This window comes from Hylobates moloch, unplaced genomic scaffold, assembly GCF_009828535.3.
Source record: "Hylobates moloch isolate HMO894 unplaced genomic scaffold, HMol_V3 SCAFFOLD_5, whole genome shotgun sequence".
NCBI classification, from domain to species: domain Eukaryota; kingdom Metazoa; phylum Chordata; class Mammalia; order Primates; family Hylobatidae; genus Hylobates; species Hylobates moloch.
Window position 1 is genome coordinate 20112804 of NW_026652280.1, and position 22681 is coordinate 20135484.

At 40.7% G+C, this 22681-nt stretch overlaps 1 protein-coding gene across 1 annotated transcript in view; it reads left to right on the forward strand.

Moving 5' to 3' along the window:
* Positions 1–22681, forward strand: part of CCBE1 (collagen and calcium binding EGF domains 1) — a 261568-nt gene that overhangs the window by 197261 nt on the left and 41626 nt on the right. The window contains exon 3 of the mRNA XM_032152134.2: positions 19433–19485. Coding sequence (XP_032008025.1) covers positions 19433–19485 — 53 coding nt within the window. The remainder of the gene's footprint in view (positions 1–19432; positions 19486–22681) is intronic.

Here is a 22681-nt window from a genome sequence, read left to right on the forward strand (position 1 = left end):
GGCCCTGGAGAGATCTCAAAGTCTGCCCACTGTCAAAGTGGTACCTGAGGTCCAGCATGCCACTGTTGTGCCTAGAGAAGACAGTGCTTACCTAGTGATATGGTTTGGCTGTGTCTGCACCCAAATATCATCTTGAATTCCCACGTGTTGTGGGAGGAACCTGGTGGGAGGTAATTGAATCATGAGGGCAGTTCTTTCCATGCTGTTCTCATGATAGTGAATAAGTCTCACAAGATTGATGGTTTTATAAGGGGGAGTTTCCCTGCACAAGCTCTCTCTCTCTTTGCCTGTTGCCGTCCATGTAAGACATGACTTGCTCCTCTTTGCCTTCTGCCATGATTGTGAGGCCTCCCGAGCCATGTAGAACTGTGAGTCCATTAAACTTTTCCTGTATAAATTACTTAGTCTCAGGTATTTCTCTATCAGTAGTGTGAAAACAGACTAATACACCTAGTGTCATTTATTGGACTTCAGAAAGCACCCCTGCCTCCTTTCCCTCACCACAAAAGCATCACTCCCACCACAAAAGTGTTACTCCCACCACAATATCAGGATTCTTCACTTTATTATAGTGCCTGAAATTCCATCAAAATGTTGCTCCTCTTAATTGAAAGCCATCCTTTTTACAGTCAATGCACTAACATAATGGTATCTTCTTACGGTGTCGATTTCTTTTGTGCACGCTTGCTTGACTGTTCCCTAGAATTAAATGAAGGATCCTTTATCACTGGACTTTGTAGCAGTGCTTAGGATGTATGAGTAAATGACACTGAAACCTCTATGGCAAGTTTTCAAGGTTACCTATATCATTTAATCACATGGCACTATTTGCTCTTTATCTTAAATGCCATAGTCAGGATAGGGAGGAAAAACTGTTCTCTCCAAATTCCTAGAGCCACTTGGCCTTAGGGTTTATCAGGAGACCAGACTAAAAAGCATTTCAAAGATCTGAGGGAGGTGGGTCAGTTAATAATATAACTGAAAGGAATGGCCAACCACATGAAATAGAAACGCATCTGTTTATCAATCTTATCACTTCTCTTTCATGGAACCCACAAATGGATTTCTCTTTTTTTGGCTGGGCACAGACCTCAGAAAAAGCCAGCCAGACCGAAAGCAACAAGGCACGGAAAATGAATTATGCACTAACGTTGGCTACAACACTAAAACTTCTGCTATTTAGAGCAGGCTCATGTTTATGAAACATTTTCTTACTCTTGCTTGCTTTGCTCTATCTGGTACAGATGGCTTCTTGTTGCTTAAACTCAAGCTCCAACTCTTTAAGGTTACCAGTAAATAATTCACTAATTCCATAAAATGCGGAGACATTCAACTGTTACTGTTAGAATGCAAGTCTCAATATGGTATGGACTGAATCTACAGGGTAATAAAAATGTTTACATTTGAACCATTTATGAAGGACTTCTGTCTGCGAAACAGAAATTTGAGCTTTTGATAAAACACACTCATGGAAACTCTGATTAACACCCAAATCAAAGCCCTTTCTACTATTATTATTTCTCAAAATTGTATCAAATTGTATCAATTTATCAAATTGTATAATTTATCAAATTAATGCAATTGTATCAAAATTGTGTCTTTTGTCACCAGTATAACTGGGCAAAAAAAAAAAGATCTTGGTTGCAAAGAACAGAAGTGCCACCTGAATCTCCATAGTGAAGGAAGTGGTAATTGGGATACCTGGATTTAGAACGTGAGGAGCTGGCAGAAAATGAGGCAGTCCTAGGCATGGTGCCTCCCTCATGGCATCTCCTCTCGGGAGAATCACCAGTGCTGATATCCTCTTCTCACTCGCATTGTCGGCTTACTCTGGTCTCTCCAGACCCTATCTTAATGACCAGCCAGCCAGCATGATCCACGGGGTTCATGTTTGTTTAGAGCCCTGGACAGGATTTGTAATTGGTCTGGCACATGGATTTGTCCTGGCAGAGGTGGCTGGATTGGCTGGGAGATAACTCTCTCTGTCTTTTTAACCTGGAGGGGCAGGAGCGTTGCCTCATGATACAAAGTCCGACCATCCCAGTGACCCCATCAGGAGGACTGCAGGCTGGGCAGTTTTCCTTAGGAATGGCCTGTGGACCATAGGAAGTGACAGACACCTCTGGTTCAAGGGGTACCTGGGCGGTTGGAAGTTCTAGTTAATAAAGCACTGGTGTTTGTCACCACATAACAAAAAGATCGAATACTCCTGTGTCCCTAGGCCGAGATAACCAGCGCCTCTGCGTGCTTTTCTGTGGGCCTTCTCTCTGCCCTAAGTGGTCTTATCTATTCTGTGAAATCCGAATCACACTGTGCAAAGATGCCTCAGACCAGGCCAAGCTGGCCCTGCTCTATTCTGTGGTAATTTTTGATGGGCTGAGTGCTTTTTGATGTCTTGGGTATTTTCTTTTTAAAGGCCATGATGTTGTTAGACACTTACGTTCTTTGCTCATTATATTATTCAGTATTATCTCTGCTCAGTGATACTATGAGTTCTTCTTACCTTGTAACTCTTTGTACTTCCCCACGGCATCTATCAGTGAGTTGTTCAGGGTCAGCATTCAATTATCACTTGTTGATTCTGTTTCGTCTTTAGGCATCCGAGTATTTCACAGAGCTTCATCATGACTATTATAAACACTCATTTAATATATACTTAAACCCCTGTATTGAGAGAAGACAGGAGATGATAATAATAGCTACTATTACTATCATTACTACTCTTTAGTGGACATGTACTATATAGAAGGTGCTATACTAGGTAATTTACATATCTCATTTAATGTTCAGAATAACTCCACAAGTTACATATTGAGATATCATTTTGCCAAAGAAAAAATTAAAATGTAAGCTCATGTATAACTTACATCAATTCATCAAAATGAGTAAGTGGTGGAATCAAGCCCTAAACTCAGGTTTGCCTGTCTTTAAAACAGCTACCTGTAACCACCATACCATGTGACATCTCCACATTTTATACTTGTTAATGATTCTGATTCAGTCGGGCCTCTTGAACATAGAGGCTTTTGTGACCACTCAGCAGGGATACAAAATGAATGTCCTAGGTTGGCTGCTTAGCTGGACAAGGTGGCTGAGTTGCCGGGCAGCCCCTGGATTCTGGATCTTGGACAGCTTGCCTGGACCGCCTAAGTCTCCCAGTTCTTCATCACAAACAGCAGAGGGAATGGTATTTACTCAAAATAAAGTTAAATATTTTCAGTCCCATGAGGCAGAAGATGGTAAAGGTGATGGATGTGTCACAGTTTTATACAAGAAACATGACTGAGGTTACACCACATGCCAGGCACTGTTTTGAGTCTGTCCTTTGCTCCTGTCAATCCCTAATTCCTTCTATACCCTGTAATACAGCAAAGGAGACAGGCAGGAAGAATGAGAAACTGAGGAAGATACAAAGAGAAAATTATGACACTTATTTTTATAAATAATATCTTGGATAGGTTCTTCCCAAGGAGAGAATTCTAGCCAACTTCAGGAAAAATATATTGAGCATGTGTGATTTTTCAGACACTGGGCTAAGGCTCAAGATAGCCGAGACTCAACCCCTGCCTTCTAGGGGTTCATGGTCAATTAGAGGAGACACGGTGTGGATGTACAATGCTAGACATCTATATGGCCTCCTGTAACCCATAAGATATTCTCTACACAGCCACCCTTATCACAGAACCTGAAGCTGTAATTGTCAGCGATCAGACTTAAGACACCAAGGCACTATCTCTTAAAATTTGCAAAAAGGAAAAAAATGATAAATGACAAACTCCATAGGACTCAATATAGAGATGGGGTAGTTTCTCTCTTCTAATTAAACAATGCTTCCACTATCAAAGAGCCTAAGCTGTTTTAAAAGAGTACACCCTACACCAGGAACATCTCTTCTTGGGCCTTGGAAATCCTGGTTGAGTTTAGTCACGTGTTGACCAGCGTGTGATCTACTCTTTGAGAACCACCACTTGTGTAGGTTTGTCCAGAGGTCATTACCACCTGAGAGCGGCAGGTGCCTGGAGAGCCAGGGCGGCTGCGGTGCCCCCTCGTACATCTTGGGCTGTCATACCGAACTTACTGTGCGTGCCACATCTAAAGGCACACCAGAGGGTCGTCTTCCTTTCCCACGTGTTTGCAAACACACTTTCAAGTCATAGCCGCTCACATACACCAATGTGTGGAATGAGCAAGGCAAGTTTCTCAAAATAATTCCTTCTAGCTTATGTTTCTTTTTTTCCCCTGATGATAGAGGGGTTAATCACCATTTATGTACTTTGGATAATTGATTTGGATAATTATTCGGAGCCAGAGAATTCTTGAGCAAGGGGAGACCTTAACAGTCAAGTCCAGGGCCTCTTTTTTTTTTTTTTCTTCCCAGAGCAGGAAACAGAGGTTCAAAATAAGAAAGTGATTTGTTCAGGTTCAGACAGCCAGTTTGTTGGCATCCTTGACATCACTTCCCTTACTAGCTCTTCCCTTTTTAACTCTCTGGTTTCTTTACTGTGCCCAGTTAGGCCAGGTGGACATCTCCCCAGCCATGTCCTTGGCCCATGCCCTCCCTGGGTGCTTGTTTTTGTTTTTTTTTAAGACAGATCTTGCCTGTTGCCCCAGGCTAGAGTGCAGTGGTGTGATCTCGGGCACACTGCAAGCTTCACCTCCCAGATTCAAGCGATTATCCTGCCTCAGCCCCACAAGTAACTGGGACAACATTCCTGGCTAATTTTTGTATTTTAGTAGAGACAGGGTTTCACCATGTTGGCCAGGCTGGTCTCAGACTCCTGGCCTCAGGTGATCTGCCTGCCTCGGCCTCCCAAAATGCTAGGATTACAGGCGTGAGCCACAGCACCCGGCCCCTCCCTGGGTGCATTTATCCCCTGTTGGCTTCATCTACCATGCTGCAGGTTGTCACTAGAGCTCCATGCCCTGCCTTGCCCTTGAGCTGCCTATAGCCTAAAACATATTAAGCAGCATGTTCAAACTGAATGTAATACCTTCTAGTCATCCCCAACTCTGTGCTGTAAAAATCTTTTGTAATTAGCTCTCTTCTGATTTAACTTGTATTCTGATTTAACTCATATTCATTCATGGCAACCTCATCCCCCAGGCAGCTCTACAAAAATAAATCTCTAGTCTTGGACTTCTCTGATTTTCTTATTCTTTATATCCAGTGTGTTAGGAAGTCTTACAGATTTTAACCCCAACATTAAAAAAAGAAAAATCTTTCCTTGTTTTTCAACTCCATGCTCTTATCTCTAGGCTGAAATATTTTAGTAGCCTTTTTAACCACTCTATCTGTAGTCTTTTATTTCCACCCTCTTATGCCATACAGATTAAATTAGGTTCAGGTTTGGGAGAGACATCCTAACGGTTGTCTAAGGATCATCTGAACCAAGAATGGAGAAAATTATTGCCCAGAGGAAAGCTGAGCTTGCACAACAGAGAAAGTGGATTTGGGCCACCCTGGGGGGGCCGGGCTGGTAGTGAATGAGGATGGGTGCCCCTTATGTATATCTTTCTGGGGCAGAGGCAACTCCAAGCTATGTATTTCCCTGGCTCCTGAAATTGACTTTATCCTCTGTACTGAGAGGACACATTACACTTCTGTTATGAAGCTCGTATTGCTCTGTCTTGTGTGTACCTAGCCAGGTGTGTTAGTCCATTTTCATGCTGCTTCCTGAGACTGGGAAGAAAGAGGTTTGATGGACTTACAGTTCCACATGGCTTGGGAGGCCTCACAATCATGGTGGAAGGCAAGGAGGAATAAGTCACATCTTACATGGATGGCAGCAGGCAAAGAGAGAGAGCTTGTGCAGGGAAACTTCCTGTTTTTAAAAAATCAGATCCATGGGATTTATTCACTATTACAAGAACAGCATGGGAAAGACCTATCCGCATGATTCAATTAGCGCTTACTGAGTTCCTCCTAGGACATGTGGGAATTGTGGGAGATGCAATTCGAGATGAGATTTGGATGGGGACACAGTCAAATCATACCACTAAGCATATCTATTTCTCCCACATTGCTTGTTTACCAAATGTAAATCTTACTAATCTGTGTCTCCTGCAACACGCAGTTCAGGGAAGAGGTGGGCTCTGGAGCCCAGCAGCCTGGGCTCATGTCCTGGCTTAGCTACTAATTTTAACAGGTGAAGTGCTCTATGCTCCAGCTTCTCACCTATTAAAAAAAGAAGTTTTTATGAGAATTAAATAATCTATGGAAAATGCTTATCTTGGTATATAGTAAGTTCTTCTTTAAGTCAAACTTAATATTTCCAGTTTTTAACTGATCGGAATAGAAATTTTTACTGTGATACTGGGTCACTATGAAGTTCAGAATTTAAAACAAATAGAAGGTTCCTCATCTCATCTGTAAATGATTTAAAGTAGAAATCCTACTTTCGGTGTTATATGAATTTCTCCTTCCAGTGACTTAGGCCTGAGTTAATGTCCATTGTGTTTCATTGTCCGTGAGGATTTTATGCAAGTGAGGAATGGGATCTGTCACATCATGATTTATTAACCTAAGAAAGACTATCTCAGATCGGTTCCCTCTGTTTCTTCTCAAGTCATTACAAGTGAAACTCTCTCCTTTAAGACTGTCCCATTAAATTCCCAAGTGACTGACCTGCAGAGAAAACTTGGAATCAGCAAATTGTATTTACAGATTCCTGTACTGATCTATCTCCCTGGAAATGCCACATTTATACAGTGAACTGCAGCAGAAAGGTCAAGCGCCAGTGGAACTGCCCACAGTGTGGTGGGAGGAAGGATCACAGCCCTGTCCAAGCAGAGCCTCCTTTCACATTGGGTAATTTACAAGGAAGGCTCTAGACATTTACACTTCAAGGGTCAGCGTTCTGTACGGCTTAAGGGCTCCATGCACAGTTGTTACTGGGGCAAAATAAAGGCCACATCTTCTCTGGGCCTCTTTAGGTGCACTGACTCTGCATTTCAGTGGCCTTTCTTCCATGGGTCCATTTCCCTCTGTCATTTTGGCTTTGGATGTGTATTGGGTTTCTGTAACTGAAACCAAAAACAACAGCTTAAATAAGATGGAAATATTTTTCTCTTACGCACAACCAAGTGGTGTCACGGACACAGGTTTCTTGTGTATTGATCCACATCACTAGGGCATTGACCTCACATTGTCGAAAATGGCTCATCACCTCCACAATCATATTCCCACTCATGGGAAGGAGAAGGGGAAGGAGGGAGGGCGTGTGTCCCATCTGTTTAAGGGCACTGCCTGGAAGTTGCACACCATCTGTCACTCACATCCTGTTGGTCAGTCTAATCCATAAGACCATACCTGGTGGGATGAGAGGCTGGGAAATGTTACCTTAATTCCGGGTGGTTATGTGCCCAGCTGTAATTTGGATTTCAGTTACCATAGATAAAAGGGAATAGCAGGTATGGGAAAACGACTCTGTCACACTAGTGACCTGAAAACGCAGCTGTTGTAGGTAATTTGGGGCTTCTACCAGAGAGAAAAAAACATAGAAGGCAATATTTTAAAATATGCGTGTGAATTATTTGCCGTAGACCTCTGGCTACACCAAGAATGCTTTTCTTTTTTTTTTTTTTTTTTTTTTTTTTTTTGAGACAGAGTCTCGCTCTGTTGCCCAGGCTGGAGTGCAGTGGCACAATCTTGGCCCACTGCAACCACCACCTTCCAGGTTCAAATGATTCTACTGCCTCAGCCTCCCGAGTAGCTGGGATTACAGGCACATGCCACCATACCTGGCTAATTTTTTGTATTTTAGTAGAGACAGGGTTTCACTGTGTTGCCCAGGCTGGTCTCAAACTCCTGAGCTCAGGCAATCCACTCGCCTCGGCCTCCCAAAGTGCCCGCCAGAATGCTTTTCTTTTCCACCTTAGCTGGGGAATAGACCATGAAACGTTTTTTTGTTTTGTTTTGTTTTGTTTTGGAGACAGTCTCTCACGCTGCCGCTCAGGTTGGAGTCCAGTGGTGCAATCTCGGCTCAACTGCAATCTCCGCCTCCTGGGCTCAAGTGATTCTCCTGCCTCAGCCTCCTGAGTAGCTGGGACTACAGGCACGTGCCACCACACCCAGCTAATTTTTGTATTTTTGGTAGAGATGGGATTTTGCCATGTTGCCCAGGCAGGTCTTGAACTCCTGAGCTCAGGTGATCCGCCCACCTTGGCTTCCCGAAACGCTAGAATTCCAGGCATGAGTCACCACGCCTGGCCATTTTTATTTTTTCTATTAGTTTCAAAATATAATACTTTCTCATTTCAACAGTAATAATGTAATTATTTAAACAAACTTAGAAAATATAGGCAAGAAAAATGAAGGCAATTAAAATGCCCACATTTGCATCTTAGGAGGGAGCCATGAACAGAAAGGTGAGGATATAAAACCTACAAATGGATCCACCCTGTGAGGAAGGGAAAAAGGTGGGGGAGCAATGGCAGACTTGCAGAGAAAATTTACAGGGTGAGAGGGTGAGGTGGCAAGGGGGCAGTTCAGAAACTTTGCAGGATGCTTCGTAACCATGGTGAACAATTTTTGTTATATTGGTCAGTTTATTATGTATAATGCAATGCTTGAAGATATGATTTGCTTGATAAATGCCATTGTAGCATTACTAATAGTCATTCAGGTGTTCCTAAAATGCTCAGAGAGCTAAGGATAAAATCAAAATAAATAAATGCCCAGGTCTTTGGGTGTTGGATCCCACAATTGTTACTGTTCACAGTGAACCACATTGCTGCCAAGGAATAGTCTTTCATGCGCTGTCTCTGGACGATGACCCCCAGAGTAAGAGTCACAACAATCAGTGCTTCCAAAATTTAGCCACCATGGAAATAAAGGAGAGCAGAGATTTGTTGGTTTAAACATGTCTTACAAAGGAGAAAATTGTTCGATTAAAATCTTATGTAAAGTAAACCTCTAGTAAGCCAGTTACTTTAGGTGAAAAAAGTAAGATTAATGAATATCCTACTAAATGATACTATGGTTTCCTAAAGCAGTTTCTTAATGATTACCATATGTTGGCTCCAGGTGACTTGGTCAAAAGCTGTTTGGTTAAAACATACCTGGTCCCAACAATGACCTTGTTTAAAATGTTGCTGTTTTGCGTTGGCGAAGTGAATCATGATTGGCGCAGACATGCCTGTATGTAGTCGTGCCAAACATGCATTCATAAACATCATTCCTTACCCAGTTTCAAAACCAGAGGTTTCTGAAGCCATTGCCAAGCCTGGCATTAGAAATATACCAAAACCCTTTGAAAAATAATGATTATTTTATTATTTCCTTTATTTTTTCTTACAAAATCAATTCATGCTCATTATAGAAAATTCAGAAAATATGCAAAAAAAGGGGAATATCCTGTCTCGCACCTGCATAAAGAGAACCACTTGTGAATACATTGGTGAATCTCCAAACTAGCCTTTATTTTGTTACGTAAAAATACGTATCTCTGCTGGGCGTGGTGGTTCACGCCTGTAATCCCAGCACTTTGGGAGGCCGAGGCAGGCAGATCACCTGAGGTCAGCAGTTCGAGACCAGCCTGCCCAGCATGGCGAAACCCCGTCTCTACTAAAAATACAAAAAATTAGCTGGGCGTGGTGGCAGGCACTTGTAATCCCAGCTACCCGGGAGGATGGGGCAGGAGAATCACTTGAACCCAGGAGGTGGAGGTTGCAGTGAGCCAAGATCACGCCACTGGAAAATCCATCTCAAAAAAAAAAAAAAAAAAAAAAAAAAAAACATCCTTATGTGTATGTAAGTATATACATATACAATATAATCACATTTTTTTTCTTCTCATTTGAACTAAGGAAAAGGCAGCCAGCAAGCAAGATAATGAGGGTTGACAAGGTAGAAAATTCATTTAGGGAGATAAAGAAAGAGGGAAGACTGGGTTCAAAGAGAAGTGGAGTGTGTAGCACTGACTTGGTTGCCAAGAGAAAGTTAATCAGGGCTGGGCACAGTGGCTCACGTCTGTAATCCCAGTGCTTTGGGAAGCCGAGGCATACAGATCACTTGATGTCAGGAGTTCGAGACCAGCCTGGCCAACATGGCAAAACCCCATCTCTACTAAAAATACAAAATTAGCTGGGCGTGGTGGCACATGCCAGTAATCCCAGCTACTTGGGAGGCTGAGGCAGGAGAATCGCTTGAACCCAGGAGGCAGAGGTTGCAGTGAGCGGCGATTGCACCACTGCACTCCAGCATGGGTGACAGAGTGAGAGTCCATCTCAAAAAAAAAAAAAAAAAGAAAAGAAAAAGAAGAAAAGAAAGTTAATCATTCCAGGGTTCTTGTCTCCAAAGCCCCTTGGGACTCTGGCCATCTGAGTGTCTGTGTCTGCTGAGGACATTGACCCTGTGGGTCTGAAGCACACTGATATGCCAGGGAGAGAGAGAGGACTGTCAGAACCAGCACGCATGTTCTCAGCCTTGCAGTGTGTGCTGCTGTTGACATCTGTAAGTTCTGGGCCTGCTTTCAGTAAACAGAACCAATCATATGCCTTTAATCATTGAGATGGATATCACATTGATCATAGGAAGTCAAATGCTTCAGCAGCCTAAGAGGTTTCACTTCTCTTTCTGACCGGTAAAATTATTATGTCTTTGAGCAGGAGCGAACATGGTACCACATGTGGTTGAGACCCTGGTCCCTGTTTTACTGTCACTGAGGACTGGCAGCTTTTCACTTCAAGCCAGGCCTGTGAGAGTTAGACTGTAGCAGGGGCTCCTTGCGTCCTGATGTCCCTGCTTGCAGCACTCAGGGTCCTTCAGGTGGGCTCAGTCGGGGTGACACAACAGGAAAAACAGCAGATGTCTTTTTACATTTGCTGTTGGGCTTGATGCATGCCAGCGCTTACCAAGCTCTTGATGCCTTCAAACTCATGTAACCCTCACCCCAAGCTTGTGGGGTGGATAGTGTTACTATCCCATTTTACAGATGAGGAAATTGAGTTAGGAGAACTTAATGTCAGTTATCTAAGGACTGAAGCTGGAAAGCAGCAGAGCCCGGATTCACACCCGGGAAGTACATTCCCAAGGCCCAGGGCCCAGACTTCCAGGTCTTCTGGTTTTTGAGGAGATATTTGATTAATTTATGAAAAGATCATCGCTTGTGGCCTTGTTGGAATGAGTACCTTCTGGTTGTTACCTTAGCCCCATTTAATAACCCTCCCACATATACTTTTTACTTTTCTGTAATTTGAGCAGTTAAAACCCGGATGATACCATGACCAGGGTTTTAATGATTAGAGGAATTACTTCAACTGAATTACTTCTTCACTTGATTGTTGCGTGTATGTGTGTGTGGCAAAAATAACTGTACATTTTACCATTTTAACCACTTTAGGTGTAAAATTCAGTGGCATTAAATACTTTCACATTGTTCTGCATCCATCACCACCATCCGTCTCCAGAATTTTTCATCTTCCCAAATGAAACTCTGTATCCATTACCCAGTAACTTCCTACTAACTCCCTCTTGACAGTCCCTGGCAACCACCCTTCCACTTTCTGTCTCTTTGAATTTGGATACTCTAGGTACCTCATACAAGTGGAATCATGCCGTATTTCTCCTTTTGTGTTGGGCTTATTTCACTTAGCCTAATGTCTTCAAGTTTCATCCATGTTGTAGCATGCATCAGAATTTCCTTTTAAAGGCTGAACTATATTCCATCGTATGTATGTACCACCTTTTTATCCGTTCATCCATTGATGGACATTGGGATGTGTCTACCTTTTGGCTACTGTGAATAATGCTGCTATGACCATTGGTGTACAAATATCTGTTTGAGTCCCTGCTTTCAATTCTCTTGACTACATATCCATTACTGAAGTTACTGGATCATATGGTAATTCTATGTTTAATTTTTTGCAGGTACCATTGTATTGTTTTTCTCATTTGATCTTGACCATCAGTAACTGTACATGTTAGCAAGTTATGCCTAACAAGCTTTTTATGATTCTCTTGATACTGCCACTGAGATTTGGTAATAACAAGCTTACATGTAGATGAACAAATAGGCAGGTTTTGGTGGTGGTGGATGGAGGGGGATTTTGTTTTTGGTTTTCTCTTAGTGATTGCTGTAGTGACCATGATACTCTTACATTTTCATGGGGGGAGCAGTCTTTCTGGCTAAAAGGCTGGAACCAAGCATGCTCAGATGTGAGACTAATGATTTATTCAGTTCTAGTCTCGGGGGATGTAGCGTAAAAGGAATTCTGGTAGTTCACACAAAGTCATGCAAAGCTCAATAAAGATTTCAGCAAGGGAAGAACATTGAAAGGAAAGATTCCTCATACTAAAGAACTCTGCAAAAAAATTCAGGACCACTTTTAAACCCTCAGCCTTTTAAAATTAGCCCCAAGGGATCATGTTCTCTGTACTTCCTGGCAAAAAATCTCTTCCAGACTCCCTTCTTAGGCATGCCACAGTGTGGCTGGAATGATGAAAATTACGCAAATTGGGTTCTCCAGTTTTCATGTCTCGAAAGTCTCCATTTAGGTCCGAGTAGTTGACAGTGCGAGGAAGCCATCATCTACTGTGCCTTTAGAAGCCTTCTTCAGAAGGAGCTCGTTGCTTTGGAATGAAATATTAAATTGAAGAGGTTCTTTAAAAACATTTGGGACTTCTGTGTGCCTGACCAGGATTATCTACTAGAGGGCAGGTTCTACTCAGCTCTCTGGCTTGGTAGCCCAGAGTCTGGAGTTTCTTGGGTATGCTTTTTATGATTCTCTTAATATTGTCACTGGGATTTGGTAATAACAAGCTTACACGTAAGTAAATAAATAAATAGGTAGGTTTGGGGTTTCCTTGTTTTATTTGGGTATAGTTTTCCAAAAGAATATACCTCTTGCTTCTTACTGCAGTAGGAAAAGGATAGGGGCTACTTGCTTTGGGGTTGGGGAGAAAGATGGAAGTCTTCCTTCTCACCAGTCTTGGAGATCATCTGGCTGCACCTTGGTCTCCACTTTCCTTAATAGCTGATGCTTCTGGTTTCTAAGCCTTGCTGAGGTTCTGCAGGGAGGGCTGGCTGGCTTCTCTGCGGTAGCCACCCCGGAGCCTCCCAGGTATGAAGTTATTCCACCCTGCACAATCTTCTTGCCATGTTCATACATTGTGTTTCAGGGTTAGAGAAGTCTCCTAAATCCACAGGATGTGGGGCTTGCATTTTTATTTCTGGTTTTCATTATTTGGGGTTAACTTGTAAAAGAAGAAAGCAATATAACATTTCTTTTCTAGCCTCTTGAAATCAAAAATTTCTCCCCCTACTTTTCTTCCCTCCTATTTCTTCCCCTATTTTGTTTTTAGAAGAAAAGATTTGCCTGCCATTGAATAAGAGGTGGAGAGAAAGAGATGAGTCATAAGATGAAAGCAACTGGGAAGAGATGCTTTTGCCATTTGCTTATTGTATTCATAAAGCTGCAGCTAGAACATATTCTGACTGCAAGCCAGGCCCTGTGCTAGGCACCTTTTTTATATTATCTGTAATCCTGTCAGTAATCTCGTAAGGCAGATACTATTTATTCATGTTTTGTCCATGAGGAGTCTGAAGCTCAGCAAGATTAAGGAGCAAGGCCAAGATTAAGGAGCAAGCAATCCCTAGCTCTGTAAATGTCAGAGCCAAAATTCTAGCCCACATTTGTTGACCCCAAAGCCAATGCTCCATTTGTTACACATTACCTTAACACCAAGAACTCAAATACTCTCAAAAATGCAGTTTTCTCTCTCATTAAAAAAAAAAATCTGGCCGGGCACGGTGGCTCACGCCTGTAATTCTAGCACTTTGGGAGGCCGAGGCGGGCAGATCACCTGAGGTCAGGAGTTTGAGACCAGCGTGGCCAACATGGCGAAACCCCGTCTACCAAAAATACAAAAATTAGCTGAGCGTGGTGGCGGGGCCTCTGTAATCCGAGCTACTCAGGATGCTGAGGCAGGAGAATCGCTTGTACCTGGGAGGCAAAGGTTGCAGTGAGCCGAGATCATGCCACTGCATTCCAGCCTGTGCAACAGAGTAAGGCTCCATCTCAAAAAATAAATAAATAAATAAATAAAAATCTGATATATCTGGCACGTGAATAAACAGCCATGCAAGGAAAACCCCAAATAAATAATAGAAAAATGTACCCTTGCATTGCAGCAAGGGTGCAAATATTTGTCTGCTAATTCACTTGGCCTTTCATGGTCACTTTTAGTCTTCTAATACTATAGGAAGTTATTTTTAAAATTTTTTCTAGTCTCTAACATAATGATCAGCAGACAGTCTGATGATGCAATCTCTGTTGTCTTCATTTTTCTGATGTAGTTTTTCCTTCCAAAAGCTCACACAAACACCTAGCTGGAGGGGTGTATTTCTGCCCACACGACTTTTTTTTTTTTTTTCTTTTTTACATGTGTTAATACTCAGGGGCACCCAGGGGGAAACTCCACAGACTTTCTTGATTACAATATATCACCCTTTCTGTGTAACAACCATCTAATCACTTCCCCTTGCCAAGAAATGAGAAAAGTATTTGTATTTGGAAAACCAAGCTACAACACGTGAAGCATGTTAAGAATGATTGTCTCCCCAGAATCCACACGAGCTTTCCGCATCTTAGTTTGTTTTTCTAAGGATAAAAACCACACAGCAGTGTTTGTAGTTAGATCTAACAAGTGCCCATGCTTGCGTAACAAGATTTCACTTTGGCTGTCTCAACTTTATAGTACGTAAATAATGTTGTAAGTAATCTTTGAAACAGTGTAACATGTGCAACCAGTTTTTTTTTAATACTTAAGAATATTTCATTATTTATTTTAAATGGTGATTTATGATTGATGGGTGTTTCACATGCAAAATAATGTATTCCCAGGAACTCTCTAGGGAAGACAGAAGGACACACTGGAGTCTCACAACTCCTTCCCTTGAGCAGAGAGCTGGGGTCAGTTATGCAATTAAAAAACCCAAAGGGGAAATTCTTAGCTAAGCAGGTATTTAAATGATGCATGCCCATCCTGAAACTCAGATCTTCTCATGATGGAGTTCCATAGCCTTTTGAAAGCATATCAAATCATTTCATTATTTGATTTCATGAAAAGGCAAATGACAGGTTGCTTCTCACTCCACTGCATGGACAGTCCTAAGCCCTTGAAATGCTCATAAAGGTCACAGTGCCCAAGTTTAATGTCTTGGATGTGGAAAGAGAGATTGTAAGGGATCATATTGATTTGCATGAACTTTAAAATGCCATCAAACAGCTCAGAGGTTATATCTTAAATGCAGCATTAAAATAGACACAGGCAAATAAAACCATATGTTTAAATGTGACGTTCGATTTGAGTATCAAAAACATGTGGGTTTTTCCCCCTTGTATCCAACTTTCTCATGAATCACTGGAGTTTCAAATCATCTAGTACACTTTTCTTCCTCTTACAGTTTTCTGTAGGACAGACTCAAGTCATGGAGTAAGTAATAACCGTAAAATTTTAATGAACACTCAAGCCAGTTTTCCTTCTGGTTGTCAGGAGCTTGGACTTTTTTAAACGATGGAAAACTAGACAGTTTAAGTTTCATGCAATATAAAGGTGGACTCTGTACTTCTGGTACCTCATCATAAATTTATATCTTCATGGGCTTCTCTTGGTATGTAAAATTATAATTTAGTTTGAGAGGTTGGCAAATTATGTCTATTAAGAGCACTCTGGACACTGCCACACATCATTCATATTGGTAAATTGGATGGATGATTTCCTTCTAACATAAAATGTCAAATTAATCTATGCTGGGAATTCCAGTACAGGCAGGGGGACCTTAGCTGTATTACTCAAGTCTGTTTTGATAGCATCCCAAATGCCACTGTTTTTATATTGAAAGCATACTTTATATGCTTTTGAAGTAAGAGATATACCACCACTGGATTGCATGCAAGAAATGTTACAGGGAGAGGAATTAAGTGGCGTTGCTGTTCCCAGTTATGCTTCAGAATTTCTGTTACCAAATTTGACTTTTAAAAATTGTATGAACTTTTCATAAATTTCACATAAAACTAATTATGGATTTTATAAAATTTTTATAAATTTTGTTTCAGGAAGAGATTACTTAAGTTTCTCCTAGGAATGGTAATTTACCTGGCAGACCAAATTGCAGTGCAGCAAATTGATTTGACCAATACAGGTTGAGCATCCCTAATCCAAAATTTTGAAACATTTTCAAAAGAAATGCTCATTGAAACATTTCAGATTTTAGATTTTTGGACTGGGGATGCTTAGCTGGTATTCTGCAAATATGCCAAACTCCGAAATAATCTGAAATCCGAACACCTCTGGTCCCAGGTATTTCAGATGAGGGTTACTCAACCTGTGATAAAATCAGATTATACTAATTTGAAAGAGTAGAAAATAATGATCTTAAATTATTTTTTATTAAAATGTGATGAAAAAAATTAAGTGTACCAAAATTCTTAGAAGACCTTATATAACCTACATGAAAGTTCTGATTATTTGACAAAGCTGAAATTTGTCTTAAGATACAGATAATGTCTAATTTCCCAAATCAGTGGTTTGTGCTCCTTTATCCACCATGATGTGCAAATGGTACGTTCACACAGGTGACATGATAGGCTGTAGGTGACATGATAGGCTGTAGGTGATGTGCAGTTCCCAGCTGGTAGACCACGTTTAACTCAGTTTCTCTTCCTGGAAAGCACGCCCAAACACAAATGAGCGAGAATGATGTTGCAGTAGGAATAACCTTGAATCTTATGTTTTTAATAGTTACAAAAAAATACTTCTTAAAAACGGTAATTTAACCTTTATAGTCAAAATATCTTGGGGTATATTCTTGAGATTTGCAGATCCACTGTACGCTGGTTCTCAGCTTCTCATATATGATGATGGAAGTGGCAAAAGCAAGGAATGGGGAAAGTAATGCGAGCAGGAGACAATGAGACAAAGGGAAACATTAGCTCCAGCAGAAATGCCAGCGTTGTGCTATTTTACATAAAATGTAGAGACTTTGTAACCACATAGGTCCATTTAACCAACTGCCATTTTTTCCTAGAGTTGTCATATTTATTGCAACTGCATGCATTATAAACCTTGCAAGACAATGTATGTTATTCTTTTTGCTTTAAGAGATTAAGAGCAAATCTTTGCTATTGTGAATAGTGCTGCAATAAACATGTGTGCATGTGTCTTTATAGTAGAATGATTTATAATCCTTAGGGTATATACCCAGTTATGGGATTGCTGGGACAGACAGTATTTCTGGTTCTAGATCCCTGAGGAATTGCCACACTATCTTCCACAATGGTTGAACTAACTTACGCTCCTACCAACAGTGTAAAAGCATTCCTATTTCTCCACATCCTCTCCAGCATCTGTTGTTTCCTGACTTTTCAATGATTGCCATTCTAACTGGCATACACCATGGAATATTATACAGCCATAAAAAAGAATGAGTTCATGTCCTTTTCAGGGACATAGATGAAGGTAGAAACCATCACTCAGCAAATGAACACAGGAACAGAAAACCAAACACCACGTGTTCTCACTCATAAGTGGGAGTTGAACAATGAGAACACATGGACACAGGGAGGGGAACATCATACACTGGGGCCTGTTGAGGGATGGGGAGCAAGACGAGGGAGAGCATTAGGACAAATACCTAATGCATGCGGGGCTTAAGACCTAGACAATGGGTTGATGGGTGCAGCAAACCACCATGGCACATGTATACCTATGTAACCTGCACATGCTACACATGTATCCAGAGCTTAAAAATTCTGTATGTGTACTCAGATATTTACTGTTTATAATGCTCTTCATTCCTTCCTAAAGATGCACATTTCCCTCTAGTGTCATCTCCTGTTAGCCTGAAGAACTCCCTTTAGCACAGGTCTGCTGGTAATGAATTTTTAGTTTTTGTAATTCTGAAATGTCTTCATTTCACCTTCATTCTTGAAGGATATTTTCACTGGATATTCTGGGTTGCACAAGTTTGTTTTCTCAGCACTCAAAGGATGTCGTATCATTGTCTTCTGGTTACTGTGGTTTTCTGATGAGAGGTTCGTGGTTATTAAAATCATCCTTTCCCTGTATGTCATGTGTAGTTTTTCTCTGCTTTCAGGATTTTCTCTTTAGGTTTCAGCAACGTGACTATGACATCTCCAGGCATTTTGTGTATGTGTGTAGTTAGGCGTTTGGGGCTTGCTAAACTTCTTTTATCTGAAAATTTATTTCTTTCACAAGGAAAATGTCTTTATTTATTTCTAAATTTTGGATGTTTTCAGCCACCGTTTTTTCAAATATATTTTTCTGCTCCATTTACTGTCTCCTTTCCCTCTAGAACTCCAAGTACCAGACCTTAGACCTCTGATATTAGCCTACAAGTCTCTGTTCCTTTTTTTAAGTCTTTTTTTCTCTTTCCTTCAGATTGGATAATTTTCATTTATTTTCAAATTCACAAATTCTTTCCTGCATCATTCCCCCATTCTTCTGTTAAGCACATCCAGCAGCATGTTTAAAAATTTCAGATCTATTTGTCAGTTCTATAATTTCTGTTTTGTTCTTTTAGTAGTTTCTCTGCTGAGATTTTCTGTTTTGTTCATTGCAGGTATATTTTCCTTTATGTTAATAGCTACTTTAAAGTCTGATAATTCCAACATATGGGTTATCTTGGAGATTGCAGCATTGATTGTCTTCTCTTTGAGAATGGGTCACATTTGTACATGTAATGTTGTGGAGAGCCTGCATCTTGCTGTATTCATTCAGAGAGTGTAAATATTTTTCTTCTAGCGGGTAGTTAACTTGGTTAAATTAGCTTGGTTGAAGTGGAGTAAGTATTGAATATTTATGTTAGGAATGACCTGTTTGCTATATTTTAAATTCAGATCATTTAGGTACCTTTTGGTTTCTTATAAGGTACAAGTGTTTTAAAAAAAAAAAAAAATCACTCAAATGAGAATCAGAACACTTGGATTCCAGTCTTGGTCTTAATAGTTGACTACCTAATTATTGTCATATTACAATTAACAATCATTATGTTATAATTAGCCAAGTATTGTTATTATGATTCATTAATTGTTATAATAAACAAGTTGCATCTCTTTGGCCTGTGGAATAAGAGGCCTGGTCACCCTTAAAGGTCCTTTTCCTATTTATGTCCTATACTCCTTTAATTGCTTAATATACGTATCTTGAAGTCTGAGTTAATTATTTAATTTTATAGGATTCAAAATGTTGATTTCATATATTATGTAGCAGAAAGAATATCCCAGTATTAGAAAATGTGGTCATGTATTATTGATATTTTTTCTTTTAATCTCAGATGGCCTTAAAAATACTTCACCCCTACTTTGCTTTATGCCTTAATGTTTCCTGGGCACAAGTCATTCAAAAAATAATAACTGAAAAGAATTTTATTTTTAACCTAATATTATATTTTAAATGTTTGTCTTTTAGGAAAAAGTGCTGCAAAGGATATAAATTTGTTCTTGGACAATGCATCCCAGAAGGTATGTAATATAAAAAAGATATTGTCTCACTTTATTCGCAACTAATCATTCAAAGTCTATCAACTTTAGATGTTCATGGACTGTAGGTGTTATCTGTGTCTGATTATCTGTGCATCTGTCTGTGTATATTTTTTGGCATTAAGTTTTTCTGATGCCAATTTTGTTATATGTAGCGTGCAGTGTCTGAATCATTACATGATGTGTTTGTACACATTGAGTCATTCTTATATAGTATTTCAGGTTTTATGATTAATGGGCTATAATCCCCCAATTAGCATTTTATACACAATTACAACCAACCCTCTTCCTTTGACCTCTCTACCTGCTTTCTTTACCTGCCTTTCACCTGCTAAACTTTAAGTCCCTTTACATGACCATCAGCAAATAGTACCTGAGTGTTCAACCCAGCACTCAGATACAGATACAGGGCAAAGTAAGGCAGGGACCCAGCTCTCAGGTTGCATGCATTCAAGTTGAGAAGCCAGGATGGGGAGAAGACAGAATCAGAGAGACCTGGATTTTAATCATGCTTCTATGTCCTACTAATAGCTTTGACCTTGGGCAAGTTCAAGTTACTTTCTAAGCCTTAGTTCTTACAGGGTGGTATTAGTATGTGGGTCAAATAATGGTTTTAAGAATTTTACCACGTCAAGCACTTGGAACAGAGGCTGGTTCTTATTACATGCTTGATAAATGGTGGCTGCTGTTATTGCTGCTGTTGTCATTGTTAGTAATAACTGCAATATGTGCAGTAGAGACATTCAAAGCAGAAAGTGTTCGGAGGGGACATATACACAGAGGCCCAGGGCAGTCAAAGAGGGTCTCGGAAATGAGGGGAGAAGTGAGAGCATGTTATCAAGGAAGACTGCCCAGGACTTAAACAAGTAGAAAGTAGAGGGCTACAGAGGGTTCCAGGCAGAGCCCTGACACAGAAAGCACTAAAGACTATTTGTCTGAAGGGCATGGGGTTAAGCTTGTTCCGGGCTGGGGTGAGGTGGGTGGGGAATGTGAAACAGTTTTCTTCACCTTTGCCCAAGAAGCCAGATCTCTGTAGAAGATCTAGAGCCCAGCCAAGCTAATTCTGTTGCATTATCTCATAGAGCACCATTTTTGATCCGTTAGAAACAGATGAATCCCTCCCGTTTATTGCTGTTTTCGGTGGAAGGATGGGACAGTTCATTGAACCATAGCTGTGACCTTTGAGAAAGCTGCCACAGGAAGGCTGGCTGGGAATCACTCCACGTGTGATGGTTGATGTGGTCTTGGGTTTCTCTAAGCTGAGTTTCTCTCTGCCAGTCAATTCTGTTGGTTATAGCATGATGGGTAAACCCACAAAAGTCACAATAATTGCATTTCTTTCTATACCAGCTTTTCTCAGTCACCAGCTGTGTCCTTTATGTTGCAGTTTGGCAGACTGCAAAGAAAATTAAGGTTAGGCCCTTTGGTTTAAGATCTTATCTAAAGACCTTGCCCAACCTAATTAAAAACACAGTGCATGGATACCACATACTTAGAGTTTCTTTCAATGTTAGTGGTTTCAAACATCTAGGCCTTAAAACTAGTCTCCCTCATCCTAAAGAGACTACAGCACCTATAATTTAACATAACCCAGAACTGAATATTTTCAGGAAAAGTGGTCACACATGCTGAAAGTTGTTTTGCCAGAGCTAATTCTCTGCTCTGTTGCTTTTTGCTATAACGCTTTTCATAGCAGATTTGTTTTAATCTGTGGGAAAAAGTCAGTGATTGTTTCTTTTACTAAAGATATCTTTAGTCATAATTGTTTCTATCATCAGAGAATGCAAAGTACAAATGCAGGATTTCAGAAAATATGTATATTAGGGTTCTCCAGAGAAATAGAACCAATTTTGATTTTGATTTTCTATGTATGGAGAGAGAAGGACAGACTGAGACTGAGTGAGAGATTGAGACTTTTTTAAAGGGATTGGCTTATGAGATTGTGGAGATGCAAGTCCAAAATCTTCAGTGTAGGCTGGCAGGGAAGAGATCCAGGGAGGAGTTGCAGTTGGAATCTGCTGGCCAGAAGTCCCCCTTAGATTGGTGGGGTGTGGGAGGGGAGGTCAGGTTTTTTCTATTAAGACCTTCACCTGATTGGATGAGGCCCACCCACATTATGGAGGGTCATCTGATTTACTCAAAGTCTACTGATTTCAATGTTAATCTCATCTAAAAAATATCTTCACAGAAACACGTAGAATAATGTTTGACCTAATATTTGGATATTTTGGCCTAGCCACGATGACACATAAAATTATCACAAATCTACCCCTTGTCAACTTGGCACCCATATGCATCTCCTTAAACCATACCTAATCTCCAGATAAAGGCAATAACAAAGTTGTATGTTCATCTGACATGCTACAACTATGCCGCATGAAACACACTAACCCTTTCCCCAGAAGAGGGTACGAAGTCCTGGGGCACTGGACTTTTCCAGCATCTCCTTGATATGCTTTAATGTAAATACTGTGATGTAAAGTTAACAGTATTTAAATACTGTGATATAAGTCACTACATCTTATGACATGTGATAAGAAGATAAAAGAAGAAAACAAAGATTGGCATGCAGGTGCACACACACACACACACACACACAGACAGACAGACATGGAAATAATCCATGGAAAGGTAAGAAATACCCATGACAATTTACAGTGCTTTTTTCTGTAACTTGTCACATGGTCATAGCTGATACATGTAACCTGCCACCTTCTACTGCACAGCCCATATTCCCTTTGCCCTTAGCAAGCACCTCGCCTGATCGTGGTTCTTTCTCTACCTGGTAAGGTGACCCACACCTTCATTCCTGAAGGATCTGAGGTGTTAGCCCTGCCTGAATTGAGTTGTTGTCTTCTGTTGACTTTTTAATCACAGGGTGGGACAATACTAAGGGACCACCTAAGGTGTTTCTGGTGTTCTAGAAATTCCTCCTTCCCTCTGTTGTGGAGTAACAGTACTTTCCCCTTGGTAGCCAGGATCAGTCACCCCAGCTAGAAGAATAACTCCCTTTTTTGCCTGCTGATGCAGAGGCATGAGGAGACCAAAGTAGCCAGGTGGCACCTTAAATTTCAGTTCAATGGAATCATTTTTGCCTCTGTTGCTAGAAGTATTCCTCCCTTTGAAACTAAGCCCTCTAGGCCAATGTAACATAAAGTTATAGGAACAGGAAGCAAAA